This window comes from Genypterus blacodes, unplaced genomic scaffold (genome assembly GCF_046128005.1).
Source record: "Genypterus blacodes isolate CSIRO-AG114 ecotype Tasmania unplaced genomic scaffold, CSIRO-AGI_Gbla_v1 ptg000008l_1, whole genome shotgun sequence".
Taxonomy (NCBI): domain Eukaryota; kingdom Metazoa; phylum Chordata; class Actinopteri; order Ophidiiformes; family Ophidiidae; genus Genypterus; species Genypterus blacodes.
This window is the reverse complement of record NW_027466822.1, coordinates 1,804,358-1,825,517: the sequence shown is the minus strand read 5'-3', so window position 1 is coordinate 1,825,517 and position 21,160 is coordinate 1,804,358. Positions and strand designations below refer to the sequence as shown.

Genomic DNA, 21,160 nt, shown 5'->3' with positions numbered 1-21,160 from the left:
AGCCCCAGCCTGCCTCCACTTCGCTGCCTTTAAGTGAGTCATACGCTGCTACTCGCGAATGAGTTGGATACATGGAGTTTTGTCTAGTCTAGTGCTTGCTTATGTTCCAACAGCGACCTGCAACATTCTCCACCAATCAATCGAATGATTTACGTGACGGATCTGTTGCACAGTAGGCGTGGGCCAGAGCCTTTCTTTTCAAGCACTCAGTGGATTCCATGACTTCTGCTGGGTTTTTTGCTAGCATTATGGAGGTTTTTCACCACCTGGACTGTCGTGGATCGCATAGATAAGTGGTCCACAAAAGAGCGCAGACGAGCTGGGTAAACCTGGCTCTGTAAACTATGTACTGTTTATCCAGATGGCCTCAATGAGCAATAGGAATATGGATAACTGTGGAAGACCTGTGTACAAACCTGTCAGGGGTCACTGTGGAATCATACACTACCCTTGCTGGCCCCCCCACCCTCTCCCTAACCTGACCTGATTCCAATCCTTAGACCTGAAATCCTAACCTTAACCTTACCCTAAAACATGTTTCTTCCTCCCCTCTCTGACCCTGTCCCCTTATTTTAACCCTTATCTTAACCTCAACCTCATCCCCTTATTCTCCTCCCTATTGGGGGGAGGGGAAAGGTGACAGGCCTATCCCCTCCCCCTTATCTCAACTAGATACAGGTGCATCTCAAAAAATTTGAATATTGTGTAAAAGTTCATCTATTTCAGAAATTCAATTCAAAAAGTGAAATTTTTCCTAGCATACTTTTTTCTTTCTTTGTACCACAAGGTCTTTAAGTGTGAGATAATATTGAGATTGAACAGCTATTTTCACTCATATGCCATCAAAAAAAATCAATGCAAGATGTGCAAAGACAATAATAAAGTCAGTATTGTTGTCCCTTGTGTATAATTTGAATTTAAATGTTATATTTTATTCATTGTATTGTGAAAATGTACATTTAAAATCCCTTTTTTTTCCAAGTGGTTCTAATGCTCATTGGTTTATACCGAAATCTTGTCACCATACAGGATACCAATGCCCGTAATGTTCAATATCCGCTAGAGGGCAGCAGCGGCCCTGAGCAGCTGCTAATCTGCTGCAAAAAAAAGGAAAAGAAGGAGGAGGTTCTGACGCGCAGCAGCTAAGTGTCATCATGCCTACTGCTGTTATGATGGAGGAGAGTTATGATAAATTATTAGAGCAATGTGAAGCCCAGGAGCTCGAGGTAAACACATTTAACTGTCATTCAACGTGTCAGCTGCACATGATGCCTAACAGACTAGCAGAATGCTCGATTATAACGCTGTGAAGTGACAGCTAGCTAGCTAACAGCTAAGGCTAACGTTAGTAAACATAGGTAGCTAACGCGCTTATTCGTTTCTAGAACTCTGGCGCTTAGTTAATTTGCTGCGTTTGGTGTCCGGTTAACTTCAACTAAGTGTTGGTGCTGTTTACACTAACAGCGACACACCGTTTTACCTGATGTGTGACCGACTGCTTCAACACAGTCCGTTCATACCGGTAGCTGGTGAATCGAATTAATTTGTGACCATGTTAACTGATGGTCAGGAGTAACGCGTGGGTGGTTGCTTAAGTGACGGCAATGTGAAATACGTTTTAGTTGCCCCGACAAATGCCTTATTGTTATCGATCATCTTTGTTCAACACAAATGAGAAAGCGAAACAAAATGTCGACTTTTCTACAAGCAAAATCCGTAAAGGGTTATTTGCAGCGCAGCGCTTTAGTTGGCCAGTGTAAGTTCCGCTAAATGGAGCGTAAAAGTTATTATTAAAGAAATAGGAGGTATTTACATAGGCAACTACTACGCCAACAGCGGCATACGGCTTCAAGCCTGAAGTCAACAGCTAACACGGTTCTGCAATATTCCCTTACACCGTCAGAGAAGGAAAATAGCGAATATTCCGGTTATTCTCACTATTGTTTAGTAGAAAACGCATTTTGTTCATTTAAGGCCCTATACCAGTTAACGTCGGGCTAGCTGACTAGACTGTGTTCTGTCATAAATGCACAGGAGACACCAAAGCGACAGCACAAGCTAAGCTAAAGCTACAATTACTAATGTAGTGGCCGTCTGGGCTTCAGTGTACTTTATAACTTCTGTTATTCAGCCATTAGCCTCTGGCTAGAAAACTTCCCGGTTTGTTTTAGTCAGTAAAGATAATCTGTGTCTTTTAATCAATATGTTGAGGCTTGGGGTAGTAAATTAATATAACAAGACCTGCATTTGTTTCCAATAGGCTCCAGGGGGCATCGCAACACCTCATGTCTATGCTCAGCTGTTGGCTCTGTATTTACTACATAATGACATGTAAGTCACACTTTATACACTCAAGTTGGCAGTTGAGGTACATCTGTACTGTCCAGTATGTTTAGATGGTAATCCAGCGTTCCTGCACTAAATTGTGTTGTTGTTTTTGTTCATCTCAGGTGACCCAGTTGTATTCTGCCATGTGTAACTGCTGCCTTGTTTTGTTATCTAATTTGTGTTTTTGCATAACCAACAGGAATAATGCCAGATATCTGTGGAAGCGAATTCCCCAACCAATAAGATTGGTAAGTGAGGTCAAACTTAGATGATGTGAAGCAACAAGTACATTTTAATAATAAATAAAAGGTGTAGTACATCATCCTCTGCCTCACCATATGCACCATATTGAACATTTTTGAAATGTCTTTCACTTTGTGTATGCAGGCAAATCCAGAATTAGCAGCACTCTGGGCTGTTGGCCAGCACATATGGCAGCGAGACTTTCCAGGGATCTACACTGCAATCGCAGCCTTTCAATGGTCTGAGACCATCCTTCCGGTCATGGAGTCCCTTCAAGGTATCGTTAGTCTTGTTTTGTTTGACCCTGTGCTTTTGATACAAATCTAAAACTTAGTAAACAAAATCTGTTGAGCACAATCACAGTTTTAGCTATGACAGTGTCCATCTTTAAGTAAATACGTTGGTTATTTGATTATTTTGTAAAACCCTCCAATGTCCATAAATGTGATGTGTCCATATAATGAAGTTTGGTCAGGCCATTGTAAAAAGCTTTGTGAATAAGGTACCAAGGTACACACTATCATGCAACTCAGTAACTAAGTAACTCAATATCATAAAATAAATGTGACATATATCACACTCTTAGGTTGAAATGTTGATTTTTAACGTATTTGTAAATATTGCACACATGTTGACTCTGCCTTTAAGACATTCTTATCATGTGATGTTGCCCTTGTAATTTAAGAATAGCTTGTTGTTGATGTGGCGTCCTTGTTGATACGCTGCACTTTGCCGGACATTTTGGCAACCAGATGCGAGCATTGCGTAATGGCTAGAGTGAATGTGGGGAAAGTCAAATGTTATCTTAAGGTGAAGCAGCAAGTTCATTTCTGTGTGATGGTCACCTGCTTGATTCAGTGCAGACATAATATTATCATTTCATTACTTTATCATAATGGTTGGTTGCGTGTTGAATGCATAATTGACTTCATAGGCAAATTATGATCGTTGCTACAGCCCAAACAATGACATCATATTAACATTGTGTCTCATTAATAGCAACATACTACTAATTATTTAGATATTTGGTTAGACAATGGTGTAATAGTATAAATAATGTTATTGAAAAATATGTTTACTGAGGTTACAAAAAACACCTGACAACATCACAAAAGTAAATGATGGTAAACACATGTGGACATGGACTTGTTTACACATTGAGCCATGTGGGGGTCCTTGGGCAGATCACATGGGCCTGTTTGTCCCCCCTCAGTCTGTTACTTGTGTTGTCAGTCTGTCCCTGTGACAGAGGACACGGTGCCCACAGTACATGTGACACATGCAGCACCCAGTGGGTGGGGGCTTTTCTCTGAAAAGCACCCAGACCAGCAGGCAGGAGGAATGTGTGCTGGGGCTGGTGGAGGATCAGGTGTCACCGGCTGTGAGGGGCTATAAAGGGCAAGGCTGCTAAGCCAGAACACAGATCAGCATTTCAGGAGTAACAGCACAAACCGAGGATACATTCTCAAAACCCTGACTTCCATTTTAATATCTTCTTAAATCAAAACCAGAGAAGTTTATATTTTTCACTTTGTGGAAACCCGGCAACTTATCAGGCCTAACTGCAAGCAGAAACATTCATTATGGACGTCCAGAGGACAGGATCTATGGTTCGGCCTCCCAGTCCCATGGATAGTCTGGAGAAGCAGCTGAGCTGCCCCATCTGCCTGGACATGTTCACCAAACCTGTGGTGATCCTACCCTGCCAGCACAACCTGTGCCGTAGCTGTGCAAGTGACCTCTACGACTCACGGAACCCGTACCGCTTCTCTGGCGGCGTGTTCCGCTGCCCTACCTGTCGCTTTGAGGTTGTGCTTGACCGCCACGGTGTGCATGGTCTCCAGCGCAACCTTTTGGTAGAGAATATCATTGATATCTACAAGCAACAGCAAGAAGGCAATGGCAATGGCAATGGAAGAAGCACAGAGACGGCTCTGAAGCCAGCCGACACCAAAGAACCCATGTGCCAGGAGCACGAAGACGAGAGAATCAACATCTACTGTATGGCCTGCCAGGTGCCCACCTGCTCCATGTGCAAAGTGTTTGGACAACACAAGGACTGTGAGGTGGCCCCTCTACCCAGTGTTTACCAAGCCCAGAAAGGTGAACTGAGCAACGCTATTGATACTCTGGTGGCCAGCAATGGCCGCCTGCAGGCCCTGCTTAACCAGATGGATGACGCCTGTCGCGCCGTACAGGAGAACTCTCAGCGTGCTAAGCAAGGGCTAGCTGAGCGCTTTGACCTGCTGTACGCGGTGCTGGAAGAGCGTAAGACTATTCTGCTAGAGCAGGTCGGCAAGGAGCAAGATGAGAAGGTGGCGGCTCTGAGGGCGCTCGCTCAACGTTACGGCGAGCGACTGCTGGCAGGTACAGAACTGACGGACACAGCCGTGAGGGCGATGGAGCAGAGCGGCGCTGCTGAGTTCCTGGTGGCCTCTAAGGGCCTCATCACGCAGACCAAAGATGCTGCCAAATGCTCGCTGGGTGAAGAAAGACCAGAGCCAGGCTTTGAGAAGATGGACCACTTCACTCTGTCAACGGAAACCGTGGAAGCAGTCCTTGCAAAAATGGACTTTGGACTGGTCGTGGATGATGATTTTCATGATGCAGAGGACGAAGAGGAGGAATAATTAATCTTGCAGAGGCTATAGATAGAAAAGATATTTATGGCAGGGAAGGTTAGAAGGTCGATGGTCCCGTCAGTGCAATATTTAATTTCCTGTTGTAATTTCTACATTTTATTGACTTTTTTTATACTTTTGTACTTTCCAGCCAGTTAAATGCTGGAATAATAGATCTGGATTAAAATATGTAAACAGAATGTCCGTCTCATTGTTGACGTTGTTATGAATTTAGATTACAAAGATTTTCTCACTGTTTCTAAGATTGTCAAACCTTTCAGGAGTCATAAATGAAACCCGGAATAAAGGTGCATGATACACTCTATGTGCTTGAGTATTTTCTTGAGTTTGCGCCATAATTTGTGAACAGTAAACTCATGTGAAGCCAGTATTGTCCTGGTTTGAGTCTGTGAGCTTTGGAAGCCGTCCAGCAGATCGGGCCTCAGTCTGTTGCTGCTCTTACTTGGCGATTGACTGTTTTAAAAATAAAAAGCCCTTGCCGTGTCCTGTCTGCTTTGCCTTTGCTGGTGAAAAGTGCAGGCTATTTTTAAGACGTGTGCGCGTGCATGTGCATATGCATATGCGTGTGTGTGTGTGTGTTGGGGGATAGATGGATGATAGATGCCCTGGAATAGACTGAAGGACAGGTCAGATCTTGTTTCTCCCTCCATATCCCATCGTCCGAAAACGGGCTGCCTTGCTCAGCAGCTACAGGCCTTAACTGTGGCGTCTTTAGAGGAGCACACTGAAGCTGGTCAATGCAACATGCGTGAGAGCATGAGTCATCTTTGGAGGGTCAAGAGGCCACGGTAAAAATACACAACAAGCTGGGGACTGGGTGACCAAAGTCCCCTGTGAGATGACCTGCTTGGCTTGTCCTCCTTTCTTTTATACAGGCTGTCAGAAGTGTTCAACCATATATGATACTTGGGCCACTTCAAAATACCTGTAATGTATTGTTTAGTAATTAAGTGTATATTGACTATTGACATTTCTCTCTAATCAAATGATCTCAATGTATCTTTGGTCTGCATGTGTCGGATGAAAAGACCTTAGAGACATTTTTGGTAAATAAATCCAGTGAGTCAACATTTCCGGGTTGACATTTCTGAGCTTCTTTTATTTGTATGTGTAACCTAGGTGATAACAGGAAGCTCCTTGTACAGCAGAGAGGGGAAAAGGCTCCTGACAGCTCCCCTGCCCTCCTCTCACAGCTGTCCTTTCTCATCCCGCTTGTTATTGTTACTGCTGCTAGCTGCTGTAGCGATTACAGGCCGGCTGTTGGTACACATAAACAGTTGCTAGGCTACAAAGTAGGAAAAGGCAACAACCCCCAGGCGTTTTTTACGTGAGAGGGAGCAGCAAGCGAACGCGTCCGGTTATGCGTTGGCCATGTTGTGAGGCCAAAACGCTGCAACTTGGAACATCGCAAAGACGTTCTAACAGCTGTGGGAAATATCGGCCAATGCAGACCGAAACTTATTCCCATCTACAGTGATAATGAGCGGACAAATGTCTAATCCCTCTGAAGCACGCTTTGTTTGGGAGGCAATGGCTCAGTGGTAGAGCTTCCGCTTGGAAACCGGAGGGTTGCTGGTTCGAGTCCTTGCCGAGGTGCCCCTGAGCAAGGCACCGAACCCTCAATTGCTCCCCCCTCTGTAACTTACGGGGTGGTAATGTAATGTAAGTCGCTTTGGATAAAAGCGTCTGCTAAATGCTCGTAATGTAATGTAATGTAATGTAATGTTTGATTTGATCAAAGCTTGATTGTGATGAAATGGACCATTTGACTCTAAACTAATCCAGATGTGCTAAGCAAACCAAAGGCTGACGGCACACAGGTTCCGCTCAGACAGACGTCGTCTTCTTTGAGCTTTGTGTTAAGTAGCAGCAATGTTTGACCATGAGAGTGTAGTTTATTCAGAGTGCCTCAAACACACAGATCTACAAAGTATTATAAGCACATTAAGTCGGGGGAAACTGGCAGGAACAGGAAGAAACCTCTAACATTCCCATGACATTTGGCCAAAACACACTCATAAACCTCGACCTGAACCAGAACTCAAGCTGGTGATGTCTCATGGTGGAATATTCCTTCAAAGTTTTGCCACAGGGTGTTAACGGTGTCTGACTGATGCAGCAGAGTCTGGTGCAGGCATATGTTATAACAATGACTGGTCTCTGCCTTTACAGAGGGGACGCGGCAGAGAGCGTACAGCTTAGTGGCCCAGGCGTACACGTCCATCTCTGCAGAGGACTTTGCTGCCTTCGTGGGTTACTCTGTGGAGGAGGCAGTTAAGGGTAAGAGCTGTGCTTCCCCCTACACACCAGTCAGGGGGGATGAAGAATGTGAAGGGAGTCATGAATTCCCCTGTGACTGTGTGTTTGTGTCTGGATGTGTTTGCATCTTATTCCCGTCACTCCCGGTGAATAATTACGATCCACACAATCCACACAAGCCACTGATGTGAGTGTTCTGTTCCCCCTCCTCTCTGTCTGAAGGTGTGGTGAGCCAGGGCTGGCAGGCAGACCCAGCCACCAGGATGGTGATGCCCCAGAAACCAGGTAGGTGGCAGTGTTGTCCTTCTCCTCACACCATCCCCCTCCTCTTCCTCAGCCTGCCGCTCCACATCATCTTTAGTCAGCCTGCCATCGCGCTCGTCTTTTTCCTCTTCATCATGAAACAAGCACAGGTTTTAATAATTTTAGTGAAGGAGGTCCAAATCTATTCTACAGTTCTGAATCTCCCTCATGTAATCTGCTGCATCCCTCTTTTTCTTGCAGGTACATGTAAACATTGCTGCATGTCACAGATGTCATACACATACATGAGGCTGGTCCCTTAAAGCCACATGTTAAAGTAGCAGATTGAGATGGATATCACATAAATATCACAAGATAAAAGAAATGATTTAAAGAGGGTCAAACCGATAATTAAACACTTAAGAGACTAAAATAACAAACCATGTGCAGATTTTGTGTTTGCTCGTGTGTGTCTCTGCGCAGTGATGTGGTCATAACTCTTAAATTATGATTATTCTGAGTGTGGATTGACCCATCTTGTTGATTTACACAAACATGCAGTCTGAGTGGGAGGTCGTGGTCACGCAGCTCTACGCCCTCTAATCACCGAAGCTTCATGCTGGAGCATCTGCTGTCCACATGTCCCGCATAGTCAGACTCCTCCACCATTAATCCTCTCACAAGTCTGGAGTTTTACACCACAGAGACGCTGGTTTGGATTCTGACTCTCGGGGGCTATTGGGTTATTGTCCGGACGTTCTGTTCTGTTGCAAAGGGCCTGTTGTTTTTCATGCTTTGATGATCTCCAGACTTAATTAATGTCAGTCAGACGTATGTGTGTGTGTGTGTGTGTGTGTGTGTGTAGACACTGCAGGCAAAAGCCGCCGTGTATTGTAGACGTTTCAACGCGAAAGATTGAAGAGGAAAGATAACTTTTGGCCTAATCCCTCTTACTCACCTTCTCCTCCTCTTCCTCCTCCCTCTCTTTCCTCTCTCTCTACAGATCCTCCCCCTGTTTCTTTGGTTCCAAATGAGCAGCAGTTGGCCAGACTCACTGACTACGTGGCTTTCCTTGAGAACTGATAACCCGCCGCAGCCGCCCGTTCTTTCGTCTGCTGCTCGGAGGCGAACGGACAGCGGAAAACATTTTTTCAGAAAGTTTCGATAAGACTTTTCTCACTTCCTCTAAAGTCCAGGGGTCTCATTCATAAAGCTTGTGTACACGTGCACTAAAGAGGAACACAGGGTGCATCCAAGCTATAAAACTCCCCCTTTACAGGTTTTTCCCCTTTAACCCAAGCAGTGATTTGCCATCGATGTGACGCCATTTGTGAATATCAGGATACTTATTTGTATATAAGAGTTTAAATGTTGATTGTTCCTGAAAGAGGATGACAACGCCTGATCAGAAAACCTTCAATGAAGCAGAAACGGGTGCCGTTTTGTCGTCGACAAGCCCACGTCTGCTGCAGCTGTAACAGACGTCGGTTTGACAATGCGACCCCTGCGTGCTGGAGGTGTTGTTTCAAGTCCTATTTTGTGCGAACACGGCGATTATAAAGGAGACCCCTGTTCTTTGGCGAAGATGTACCAAATACACCATCAGGTCGCATGATTTTGCAAGTTCACGCTGCACGTCTCGGATGGTTTCCCTGTTGATTCATGTAATGCGGGAGGCGTCATCACCTTCCAGGCTACGACGGTGTGTTATATTCTTTGCTACCTGCCTGACGTGTGAATTTGGAGGTGATTCCAAAGTAAAGCAGATGCAGGAAAACAGCTTCTCATCTCTGTCATTGCTTTGATTGAAACTATTCAGGCATTCGTTTGTAGTGTAGCTCAGGATCACATTCACACACACATCACACCAAGGCCTTTAATGTTTTAGCACTTATAAAAGTTGCATTGAAAATATTTGGAACGTAACGGAAGCCTTGGCAACGTCACGTGGAATTCACAACAGGTTGTGTAAAAGTTTGGCACATGTGACTCACTCGGTGTTTGAGCTTAAGGAGAAAAAGATACTCGATTCAGTGAAGTCTTCAATCTTGGAAGATTTTGTTTTGACTGGCAAATAAATATTTTGGTGTGTTTCTAATTGAGAATTCCTCAGAAGTTTTTCTTGGTCTCAGCTTGGATCTTTCCAGAACCGCTCAAAGATGTTTAGCAGCTGGGCTTTACATTGTCACATACTTCACATGTTAGAATACTATGTTTCAGTGACTAAATATTTACACTGTAATCCTCAGGAAGAACATTAAATATCTGAGGATGCATGTTATTCTGCATGCGTTTTGCTCATGAGACAGGACCAGAGCACCCAAAGGAAACATGCAAGAAATGACGCAAGGTGACGGTGTTCAACTGTGACATGAAGAAACACCCGTTTGCCATCTGTATGGACCCCGTTGCTGTGGTAACCCCAAGATCTCATCTCATCGAGGACGTCCGGAGATATAAGCTTTTATATGTTATCTCTACAGAACAGTCAAAACAATGGAATTTAAGCTATCATCATGTTCATTTAGTTGTACTCCTTATACACAGTATGCCTTAAACTACATGAATATATTACAAAATTCAATCATCAACCTTTCTTTCATAATCCCTTGTAGATGTTAAAACTATATTATATAACAAATGGAGTGCTCTATTAGAAGTGTGTCCTGTAGCGCTTCTGACTCGTGCCATCTGATTTGTGAAAAACCTTTGCCCATAAATGAAGTACCACCATTAACCTCAAGGGGCATCACTACCTCAGCTGTCACTCACATCTCATGTTCTCAGGTGGGAGGTGTTGTGGAGGCGACAGGCAGGAAAGAGGAGAAGTCGCCACATTGCCACCTACGACCTTACAGACTGCTGCTTTACAGGTAATGTTACTAATAGCAGAATAACGTTAGCCTTAGACGTCATTGTAATATGTATGTCTGGGCTGTTAAGCAGTTGTAAAATGAATAGATTATATAAACACAACCTAAACCTGTCGTTTCTAAGAGCAGGGAAAAGGCTCCGAATGTTTGTTCTGTCATAGGTTGTGTCAAAGCACGTCTGGCTGCCAGCTGCTCGTCAATGCCTCTGCATCCTGTTTTGACGAAGAATACGAAACCTAAGTATTTACTTTATAGCCATTTGATCCACAGCATAGCCTGACGTTGACATTTAAAGGAAGTGGGCGGGTATTTGATGTAATTTAATGCAAGCTCGCCCAGGCAGCAGGGCCATTCCATACGTGTCTGTGGCAGCACGGAGCTGAGTTATGTAACGGCTTTGTTTTGAAGATGCCACAGCATTCAGACACATGATTCATCACCAGACATTTGCTGTTTCACATCTTTTATTACCATCTTAAATTAGTAACAGTTATAAAGCTACAAATGTAGCTTGACAGTAGCTTAGCTGTTTTCAACAATGTAGCTTTTCAAGTACCAGCTACTTCATAGAAGAAGAAGAAGAAGAAGAAACACTATTATTGAGCCCCGAGGGGAAATTCTTTTCCTCACTCAGTTGTATGCTTGCATTATTGTTGTACATAGACAGAAACACACACAAACACACACACACACACGTAAACACCCCCATGCTAACAAGGTCCGTATACAGCAATTTTGCGGAGGGATGCCGAGTGAGGAGGGCTGCCCCTTGCAGACGCCCGGGAGCAACTTGGGGGTTAGGTGCCTTGCTCAAGGGCACCTCGGCAGTGCCCAGGAGATGCGCCGGCATCCCTCCAGCCACCAGCCCATCGTCCGTTTTTATGTTGGTCCTCCTGAGACTCCCCCAACTACTAACAACTACTAACTACTTTATTTTAAAGTAGTGTTCCGGTTATGCACATTTCTGCATCTTCTCTTTGAAAAAACAAGTTTTTACAACAGTCAGCACTGAATATATATAAAGTATATACTGTATATGTATAATGTATTTATATGCACTAGCTTCGACCCCCAAACCCTATCTCTTCCAGGTCCATTCAGTTCTTTCTTATATACTGTATAGAAGTGTACACCGTGTGTTTAGCTGTAAAAAACGTGTGTCCATATCCCATGTGCATGCATGTGTTCAAACTGTATGAGCCTCATGGCAGTGCAGCGTGAGTGAACGAGTATCTGATACCGGACACTCAGTGCTGTAACTGCTGACCTCTGTCATCTGTCATCTTGCAACAGCTCGTCATAGCTCCACTTCAGGCTGTGACATGCAGAGAAACTTGCACGAGGCCACGTGAAAATGAAGACCTTTTACGGTTTTGACGTCTCAGAGCCAAAATGAAAGCATGCTGGTGTTTGAACTCTTAACTCGGTGCAGGTATCTAAATATGCAAACAGGGCAGTGCTTTACACCCATAACTCATATTAAACGCAGATCCCCCTCATGTGTGTGGAGTTCTGTTTATATAAGGCAAGATCTGCTTTTGATTTAGCTGCCGGTTCTGCCAAATCTTACGCAAGATTCTTGAACCCATAAATGAAAAGAGGAGGAAAGATTATGTCACCTATATGCAGACTTTTCCTCTTTTCCCTCCTTCCTTCCTTCCTTCCTTCCTTCCTTCCTTCCTTGGCTCTTCTACTTTCAGCCATGTTCACTGTAGCTGCAGCCGTTGGTGTCGGATCAACATCTACAGTTGTGGTCAAAAGTTAACACTTGTAAAGAACTTGTATGTCATGGCAGTCTTGAGTCTCCAACAGTTTCTACAACTGTTATTTTTCTGTGATAGAGTGATTGGAGCCCATACTTATTTGTCACAAAAAACATTCATGAAGTTTGATTCTTTTGTGAAGTTATTATGGGTCTACTGAAAATGTGACAGAATCTGCTGGGTCAAAAGTATACATACAGCAATGCTAATATTTGGTTACATGTCCCATGGCCAGTTTCACCTCATTTAGATGCTTTTGGTAGCCATCCACAAGCTTCGGGCAAGCATCTGGTTGAATCTTTGACCACTCCTCTAGCTAAAACCATTGGAAACTCAAGACTGCCATGACAAACATATTCTTTACAAGTGAATGTAAACGTTTGACCTCAACTGTATGGTGTTAGATGCTATTTCAGGTGCAGCACCAAACTGTGATTCTGTGACACCAGCTAGCATGTAATGAGCAAAACTGTTGCTTGAATGCTGTGAATGTGAATCAGTGAGCAGAGCTAATATTTACACTCCATTCTTTCAGCCAGACAGAGAGGGAAGCCTTAAATGGACCAGGATAAAGGGTCCAAGGGAACAGGGTTGTGTAGATACTAAATCATTCTTTACAATACAGCGTTGTACTCTAAAACACTGCCAGACCGTTAATAATAAGCAACCCGATACGTGTGGATGACCGGCACAGTTTTAGAGGCTAAGATGATACATAAAAAGGGACTGTTGTGAACCAGCTGGGTGAGTACTTTAAAGTGAGGATAAAGGTCATGCATGTAGACTGTAAGCTGACATTGTTACTGCTGCGAGGGGCTCAGCATCATGTTAAGAGGTTGGTCTGTAGTTCAGTTTGAGAGACCAACTAAAGCAGACAGAAGTAATTTTATGCCTCTGTTTTTGCACTGTATAAGCTTGTATGATTATCAGAGTAGTCTCGTAATTTTCTCGCATCTTCTACTTTTAAGTGCTATCAGCATTTTTTTACATTCAATGTTCTGTTCACAGTCATTCCGTGGACAGAGAGCAGATTTTAGATGCAGCAAGCATTCGTACCGAGGAAACAGTGCAGGCGTACGTAGGTGTTGAAAAGTTTGTGATGCACTTAGTATAAATGTTTAAGCGAGCAGAGTCAATGTCCTCTTCTGCACAGATGTTCATGAAGAGCCCCCCGTGCTGATTTTGGTGAGGTCACTTTTTCCAAGGGTTAGGAGGTGACCTCACATCACAGCACAGCACATGCCACTGAAGTGATATAACAGGAGTGCAGATCTCATGGGTGGTGTACAAACCAAACAAAAGAGTAAACACAGCAAAAAAAACTGTGTGTGTGTGATTGTATCTGGCACAGTGTCGTAATGGATTTTATCAACGTAGATAAGACACAGACATATAGTGTGTGAGTGGACACACATTTGCATAGTTTGTTCTGGCTGTGTCTAAATGTGGAGGAGGTGATTTGTTCAGCAGTTCCATGATCTCTGCAGAGCTTTCACAGGAAATGACCGTTACATAAAACAACTGTTGGGAGAGGAGATGCACCAGTAGGGGGCATTCTTCACTGAGAGATGGCATGAGCTCAGTTGAAGTTAGATCCCAATGACAGGGAGTGCATCATCATCATCAACACCACCCGAAGCCATGAGGAGCGCGCAGTTGTAGTGACTGTAAACAGATTCTAAAATGCTTATTGTTTATAAAAGCTTTCATCATAAGTGCAATATTTGGACAAGGAGAGAAAAAGCAGCTTCACTGATTTTTCAGCTTTTTCCTCTCTTTTTTTATTTGCTTGGACAGATGAATGTTGTTTACATTTTCATTAGCAGCAGTAAAAGCTCCTTCACCTCCACACTGGAAATGTTTCCATGTGGGACAATGAGTCACGAGCACGAGACCAAGACAGAGGGACTGCAAGAGGATGTGGGAGCACGAGAAGAGGTTGAAAATGCTGAGAAAAGGAGGGAGTGATTAGAGAGAGAGAGAGAGAAAGGGAGGGATGGTGAGATGGGCTGCACTGAGCCAGAGGAGGAGAAGCAGTTGGCGGAAGAGAGAAGGAAACATTGTGGAGGCGTTGCTGCTTGAGTGCCAAAGGTACAGATATCTGCTGTAAAGAGGCTCAGAGACAGGACGGAGCTGCATGAAATGTGGGAGCGGGATTTTATTCCCAACATTACATGAAGGAAATTTCCAGGATTTACTGCACACCCACACTTAACCATTTACGCCACGCAATCATCTCTTCTACGAAAGAAAGACTTGAAATGGTTTAATCTGCGATAATAACATCAAAATCAGCCTGCTTTAGGTTGCACGTGGATGTTGATGAGGTTCATTCAAGGCCTGTGCAAAGTCAAAAACACATTGCGCCTCGCCTTGTATGCACACTAAGAGAAAACAGACTGCTGCATCGATATAGGCCACTTGGAACCAATATTGTGGTATAGTGTGGTCATTTTTTTCAGAGTTTGTGGTGAATTCTCTTCAGGAACGCTAAAATGTCTTTTGTAATTCATATTTTTACTGAATCAATGGACAAAACCTTTATTTTTTAACTTCCTTTTCAAGATGAAACACTGACTGCTGGCCCTTTAAATGTGGGCTGGTCACCTAAGATGGCCGACATCATGTCCTTGGCAATCAAGGCGCAATTGGATTAAACTAGATGTCAAGTCATTGTAGGTGCGAGAGAGTAATAGTCACGCGAAGTGATTGGACACTTTTTGCCAGTCAGCTGTGTCTCGCCAATGTCAAAGTTGCCTTGCTGTTGTTTCCCACAGCTTCTGTGGGATTGTGCGATGCTAAACCCTACTTAGCCTGCCGTGCTAGGTTGTTAACTAGGTTGCTGGGGTGAAATATCATGTTTAAACACTTTTATGGCTGTGAGAGAGAACCACGCTAAGCTTGGACCCTCTGTGTTTGTAGCATTCTGCTCATTTGTTTCAACATTGTTTCCATGCTATATTGAGCTGGTTACCTGGGTTGAGACAGAACTGTTCCTCCTGCTGCTGGTGCTGCCTCATCAGAAAATTCTGTTAGTCCTTCTTCCAATTCTCTCGCACGGTAGAACACAGATGTTTCTTTCTCTTCAGTGTTAAGTTTATTTAGTTTACTTACTTAGTGGGCCGTATTCATTCATTCAGTTACTGTCTGTTTTAAATCTTTTCTTTTCTTTTCTTTATGAATGAGCTGAAATTAGAGTAGTAGAGATTTTTCATGAATCTGTCTCCGTTCGCCCTCTTTAAAGCTTTAGGGAAGCTGACAGCTGCATTAACAGGATGTTCATAATTCACAAATGTTTACACCGTTTGCTGGCGAAAAATTAAATCAGATCGAATACAGACATGAAACACAGGCGGTATTCAGACTGTACACACACACACACGTGTACAAAAACACAGCACGGAGAGAATGACAACCAAAAGATGTTAAATTGTCTCACGAAAGCAGAGTTCGATGCACTTTCAGATGCAGCTGTTTTCCAAAGGCATGTGATCTCCTGTTAAAAGAGTTCTCAGATAATGGCTGTGGGCACCAGGCCCTCATCTTTTATCGAGATTTTCTAATCCACTATTAAAAGTGCAGATATCCACAAGGACTTGAACTGGCTTTCAGATCCACACTCCCAGCCAACACTAAGCAGGGCTTCCACAGGCCCAGTGTGTACCGTCCACGTCCTTCGTGGCTTCACCTTTAGATTTGTGTATTTGAAGGAAATGGAGTGGAAGGATTAGTTCACATTATTAGCAAAGCACAATGGAGGACACGTCATTTCACACAGCTGCAGTTTGCTCTTTGAGTCAAACATCATTTATTTCTAATAGCTCAAACTTGCAGGCCTGTGATGTTACATAATGCAGTTTGGACTAGAATCTGGAAGAGTTACATGATTTATGCTCAAGATGTTTCTTCTTTGACCAGCAGTGACACACATGTACACACAAATTTGTTCTCCTCGCTATGCTGTCCATTTTCTGTAAACTGAGCATGAAATACCTCATGCTCGTGTTCTCAGAGGCTTAAACCAAACATTTCGGCATGGTTTGCAGCAGGCCGCAGCTTGCATACGTCCTGTGTTATTATTATTCACTTTACTGGATTCTCTGGATTTTTGGAGGTAAACCAATAAGGCTTAGGTCTGTGATGTTATGTAATGTCACGGCTCCTGCTGCAGCAACTCACGTCGCCTGCAGCCTTGACCTGACCTCTCTATGCTGCGGCTGCTTGTAGTTATTTTCAAGTTTATGTGCATTTTTGGAGCTGACGTCAGTGTTGTTGTTGTGTTGGATTCCATCGTATTGAGTGGTGTTTGTTATATTCTGCTTCCATCTGGAAACAAAAGGCCAAGTTAAATTTTAGAAACGCAGCCACCCAGGTATTTGTGTCTACTATGAAGGCCAACAGTCTTTCCAGAGTTTCCACTTCGCCAATTATTTGCACAGCAGCAACCCAATCTCCCCTCACAGGATATTAACTCTGTTGATCGAACCTGTGCTATTCATTACGGCACACAGCTCAGATATATGGATAAATACTGCAACAGAGACTCTGACTCTCGGAGGGAATACTGGGGGTGATAACAAGTATCTAGGCTGCGATTGCCCTTCTTTGAGTAACAGGTCAGACTGGAGAGCTGGGTGCATTTCTGGGGAGCTCACAGAAAAGCATCGACCAGATCGGAGTCAAAATGATCTCCAAATACACTTTAGGCCATCACCCATGACTTTGCACATCTGCACAGGGAGGTACTTTAGTGAATCATGAGCAACAGACGAGAGAACAAAAGTGCAACCTTAATATTCAACTGAAGAAGCTTAATTTATGCACGTAAAGGCTTTATTGGGTTGACACGATAAATCTGTGGGTTTTATGATCTCATAAACTGCGTTTGCAAAAAAAGCAGTGGTCTGATGCTAGTTTGGCTAAGAACACGAGTCAAGCGGCGACATGAGCTTTTAAAACATGCCACAGTCTGACTGAGACCTTAAATCACGCTAAGCTGAGTAAGAAGTGATCCAGGATAATATTAACCAGACTAGTTAAGCACAAACCGCTCTGTTACTTACAGTCTCGCAGAGTTTTTGTAGCGGTTTACAGAATATTCTGATAGCGAACTTTTGGTGACATAACCATTCATCTCTATTGTAGCCAGCTAGTGAGGTAGCTAGCAGCTAGCCAAAGCTGTAGTAGCAGCTAAACGTAGCTAAAGTAAGAATACCCATGAAGGTTTCAAACCAATAATTAGACTTTTTCCCTGAAAATCATCTCATCTTATCCAGATCAGGCTGTTGCCTTTACCATGATTTCTTCCCTTTTCATGTTAAGGTCAGTTATCGTCGATTGTCGTGTTTCAGACCATACAAATGAAACTAATTTGATTGGGGTGAGCATTGTCATCTTGGAGGATGGAGTTCGGTCCTAGACTGTGGAGATATGGGATTGCCACTGGTTGCAGAATCTCATTTCGATATCAGCAATGTGTGACCCGGCTGGTGACCAGCATGAGGAGGAGGTGCCAGGCTGTTGTGGCTGTGTATGGTTTTTCCACACACTACTTTGGCTCCTGACTGTTTGTTAAATGAATAAATTGTAAAATTGCCAACATGTCTTTTTTCTTCCTTGTTACTGATAGACTTCAATCATCCAATCCACCAAACAAGAGGAAATAGCAACAGCAGAATAAGCTGTTTGGCATTTGCAGAGACGATTTGGCAAATTTTTCATGAGCGCAACCCACATACTCAGCTGTGCTGCTCATCCCGCAAATGCATGTTCCCATGTTACCAAATGGGGCACCATTTAAAGGAGGACTAAACAGGCTTTCCAACTGTATAAAAAGTATTGCCAAGAAGCATTGTTACAACAGAGAAATAATCTACCAAACACAAAGTTCCAAACCTTTTGTTCGCTGTTTATATATATATATATATATTTGCGTATACTTACTCAAAACCTGACACCAGTATCATAGTAAAACAGATCAAATATACAGTATGTGTGGATACAATGTACTGTAAAGTTGCCTAATGCTGTACACACATTTGTCCTCTAACTTCTCTCACTCAACACTAATTTGTGGCTGGAAGAGGACGACCATCAGAGAAAGTTGAGAAGTCTTTATGTGAAGGTGTAAAATGAGACGACATTAAGAAGTTTTTCTCGCTTCCAGTGTAAATACAAATGTTAGAAATCTTTTGAAACATTTCAAACATCTCATGTTGAAAACATTTCTTTGCCTCCAGAGCATATGTTCCTTTTTTTCATAGCATGTTTTAAATTTCATTCTTTCTCTCTGACTCGGGAGATTAATTGTTATTCCTCTCATGCCTGAGCTGGAGGTCAGGGGCCTTGAGGTGTTGCTGCAGACAAATGTTCTGCAGTGTTGTGTGTGAACTGTGATCTCTGAATTAAGTTTATGTCGACATGCAGCTTTGATTTGTTTGCGGTTCACTTTTTAAAAACGATTTGCTCGGTGAGGTGATGTAACACATGCTCTGTGTTTAAGTTTGGCTGCCCTGTTCGGGATTAAACATGGAACATCTGAGCGAGATGATAGAATATTAAACCATAGCTTGTTTTCCAGTAGAGATGTTAAAATATGTTTTCTGAAAATCTGCAATTACCAACTGTGTTTGGTTGGAGAAACTGGGGCCAAATACTTTCACACACAGATTTCAGAGAAAGCAGCAGAAATAATAATATGCACTTTACTTCTAAATCATATTGCATGGTACATCAGGCTCTGGTCAACATATTTATTAGCGACCCATGTGTGTGTGTGATCTCTTATGCCTGTAAATAGGTTCAGACTGCAAATCTGTTATCGATGACTTGTACAAATCACTCTGTACATAATCCAATCCACAAAAGATGAATTGATTTACTGATTCATGTATACCTGATTTTGATGTAATGGTATGTAAGATGCAGTACCGACAGAAATCATGGGTGTCAGTAATGTCAACTTTTGCTAATTTTCGGATGCTGTTGTGGTTCTGACTTTGGATCCATTAAAATGGGATTGCATGATGCACCACTTGCATTGTAACTGTGTGCAAATTTATTCTCTGCCTCTCGTGTGGTGAACCCTTTTCAGGAAGGCTAAAATGTTTCTCATAATTCATATTTTTACTTTATTTCTAGATTAAACAATCTTGGGCTGGTCACCAAAGATAGCTGACTTCATATCTGCGGCAATCAAGGCCTCATCAGATTATACAAGATGTCAATCAGAAGCTTAGAAGCTCTGCTATTGGATGAAACCGGCGTCAATCAGGTCATTGTAGATGGGAGAGAGTAATAGTCACGCAAAGTGATTGGTCAGTTTTTCTCAAGGTCAGCTGTGTCTCGGCCATAGCTCGTTTCTGGATGTAGTTTCAGGACATTAGAAGCTTCAAAATGATTGCACACAGTTACTACTTGCATTGTGACTGTGTGCAAATTTATCCTCTGCCTCTTGTGAATGTCAAGTACAGGTTTATGGAGAATCAAGTCACTTTTATCTCCTCTTTGGTTTTGTATAAGAACAATGAGGGCTATTCTTCTTCTTCTATTAAAAAAACTTGTGACTTGCTTCCTCCATCCCACAGATTTCTTTGCGCTTTCATGTTAGACATGTAACTTGCCAGATGTAACATTCATCAGTCCAAGGAAATTTGCCGACTCAGGTTCAGCTTTCCCATGAGCAGGCGAAGCCTCACGAGTGGGTTTGCGTTGCCGCAGAATGCCCCCATTTGCCAAAGGAGGCAAAGGAAACTCGGGAAGAGATGAGTCTGCCTGTGGTTTGTGCTGTGACTCAGGAGCTGCAGATAAGTAGGAGTGGGTTCACTGCTCTGCCGCTCAATGTGAAAGTCATTACAGGCCCCAGATTTTTATGGCTCTTTGTGGAAACATGCCGAGCCAGCAGAGTGAGTCATCGATGGGGCCGAGCGCATGTGTGCTGCTGGTTCAGCCAAGTTAATCCACGGCAAACCTCAACGGCATGATTGTTTGCTGGGAGGAATATTTCTGCTTGGAGACCCTATTAAATGCTCTTTTGCTCTGGTTTCTAAACATGAAAGCCCTGTTTGAGCCCCCAATCATTATTTCACTCATCTTCAAAAAAAACACATCATGCGGATGAAACCACAATGCTTTGGTTTGCAAACTGTGTCCAGACTTGTTCAGAAAAACCACACGCATCTCTCACTGAGGTCTGTGAACAGTATGAGCACTTGGCCCAAAGCTCACTGACTGTCTCTCCTCTAACAATGTTTACACTGGAAGTCCCATGGCCCTATATGACTCACAGTGCTGTGGAAACCAACACACAACCACTGGTTTGGTAAAGCCACTGTGTGGTGAGAAGAGCCAAGGGACCCTGAGAGCCCCTCTGTCTGCACGGCTCCCGATAATGCTACGCTGTCACATAGTGAAGAAGGAAATGTGGCACGAGGACGCGAGCCACAGATCGTCTTTGATTTAAAAATTAATACATTGAATGTGTTTCATAAGCTGGACCAGTGTGGGTTTCACAGATACAGAACAGAGATTTACATTTTATAATGTATCTTTAAACAAAATACTACAATGGGACCAAAGAGAAGCAAACCAACTGGCTGAAAGGGAAGAAAGAGCGGACGACTGTCTGACTGCAGCTTATAAAGCTCATCAGACAGTCAGACCAGGTGAATCTCATCACCTTGACAACCCAACTCAAGACATGGACGTCTCAGCCCACATGAACACGAAGGAATCTAAAAGAAAGAGGAATTTAAAATTTAGATTATAGGACGACACCTGTATACAGGCTCAAATGGGTGAAAAAGCGTGT

At 43.3% G+C, this 21,160-nt stretch overlaps 2 protein-coding genes across 2 annotated transcripts; both read left to right on the top strand.

Annotated features, from left to right (window-relative positions):
- The first annotated feature begins 1,107 nt into the window (after positions 1–1,107).
- Positions 1,108–9,720, top strand: cops8 (COP9 signalosome subunit 8). Its single transcript, XM_076156900.1, has 7 exons — positions 1,108–1,226; positions 2,261–2,331; positions 2,528–2,576; positions 2,716–2,848; positions 7,386–7,493; positions 7,695–7,757; positions 8,719–9,720. Exons 1-7 carry the CDS (start codon positions 1,155–1,157, stop codon positions 8,796–8,798), a joined length of 576 nt encoding a protein of 191 aa, XP_076013015.1. The 5' UTR covers positions 1,108–1,154; the 3' UTR covers positions 8,799–9,720.
- Positions 3,005–5,238, top strand: trim63b (tripartite motif containing 63b). Its single transcript, XM_076156890.1, has one exon. The coding sequence runs from the start codon at positions 4,155–4,157 to the stop codon at positions 5,199–5,201; it is 1,047 nt and encodes a 348-aa protein (XP_076013005.1). The 5' UTR covers positions 3,005–4,154; the 3' UTR covers positions 5,202–5,238.
- Positions 9,721–21,160: the final 11,440 nt, after the last annotated feature.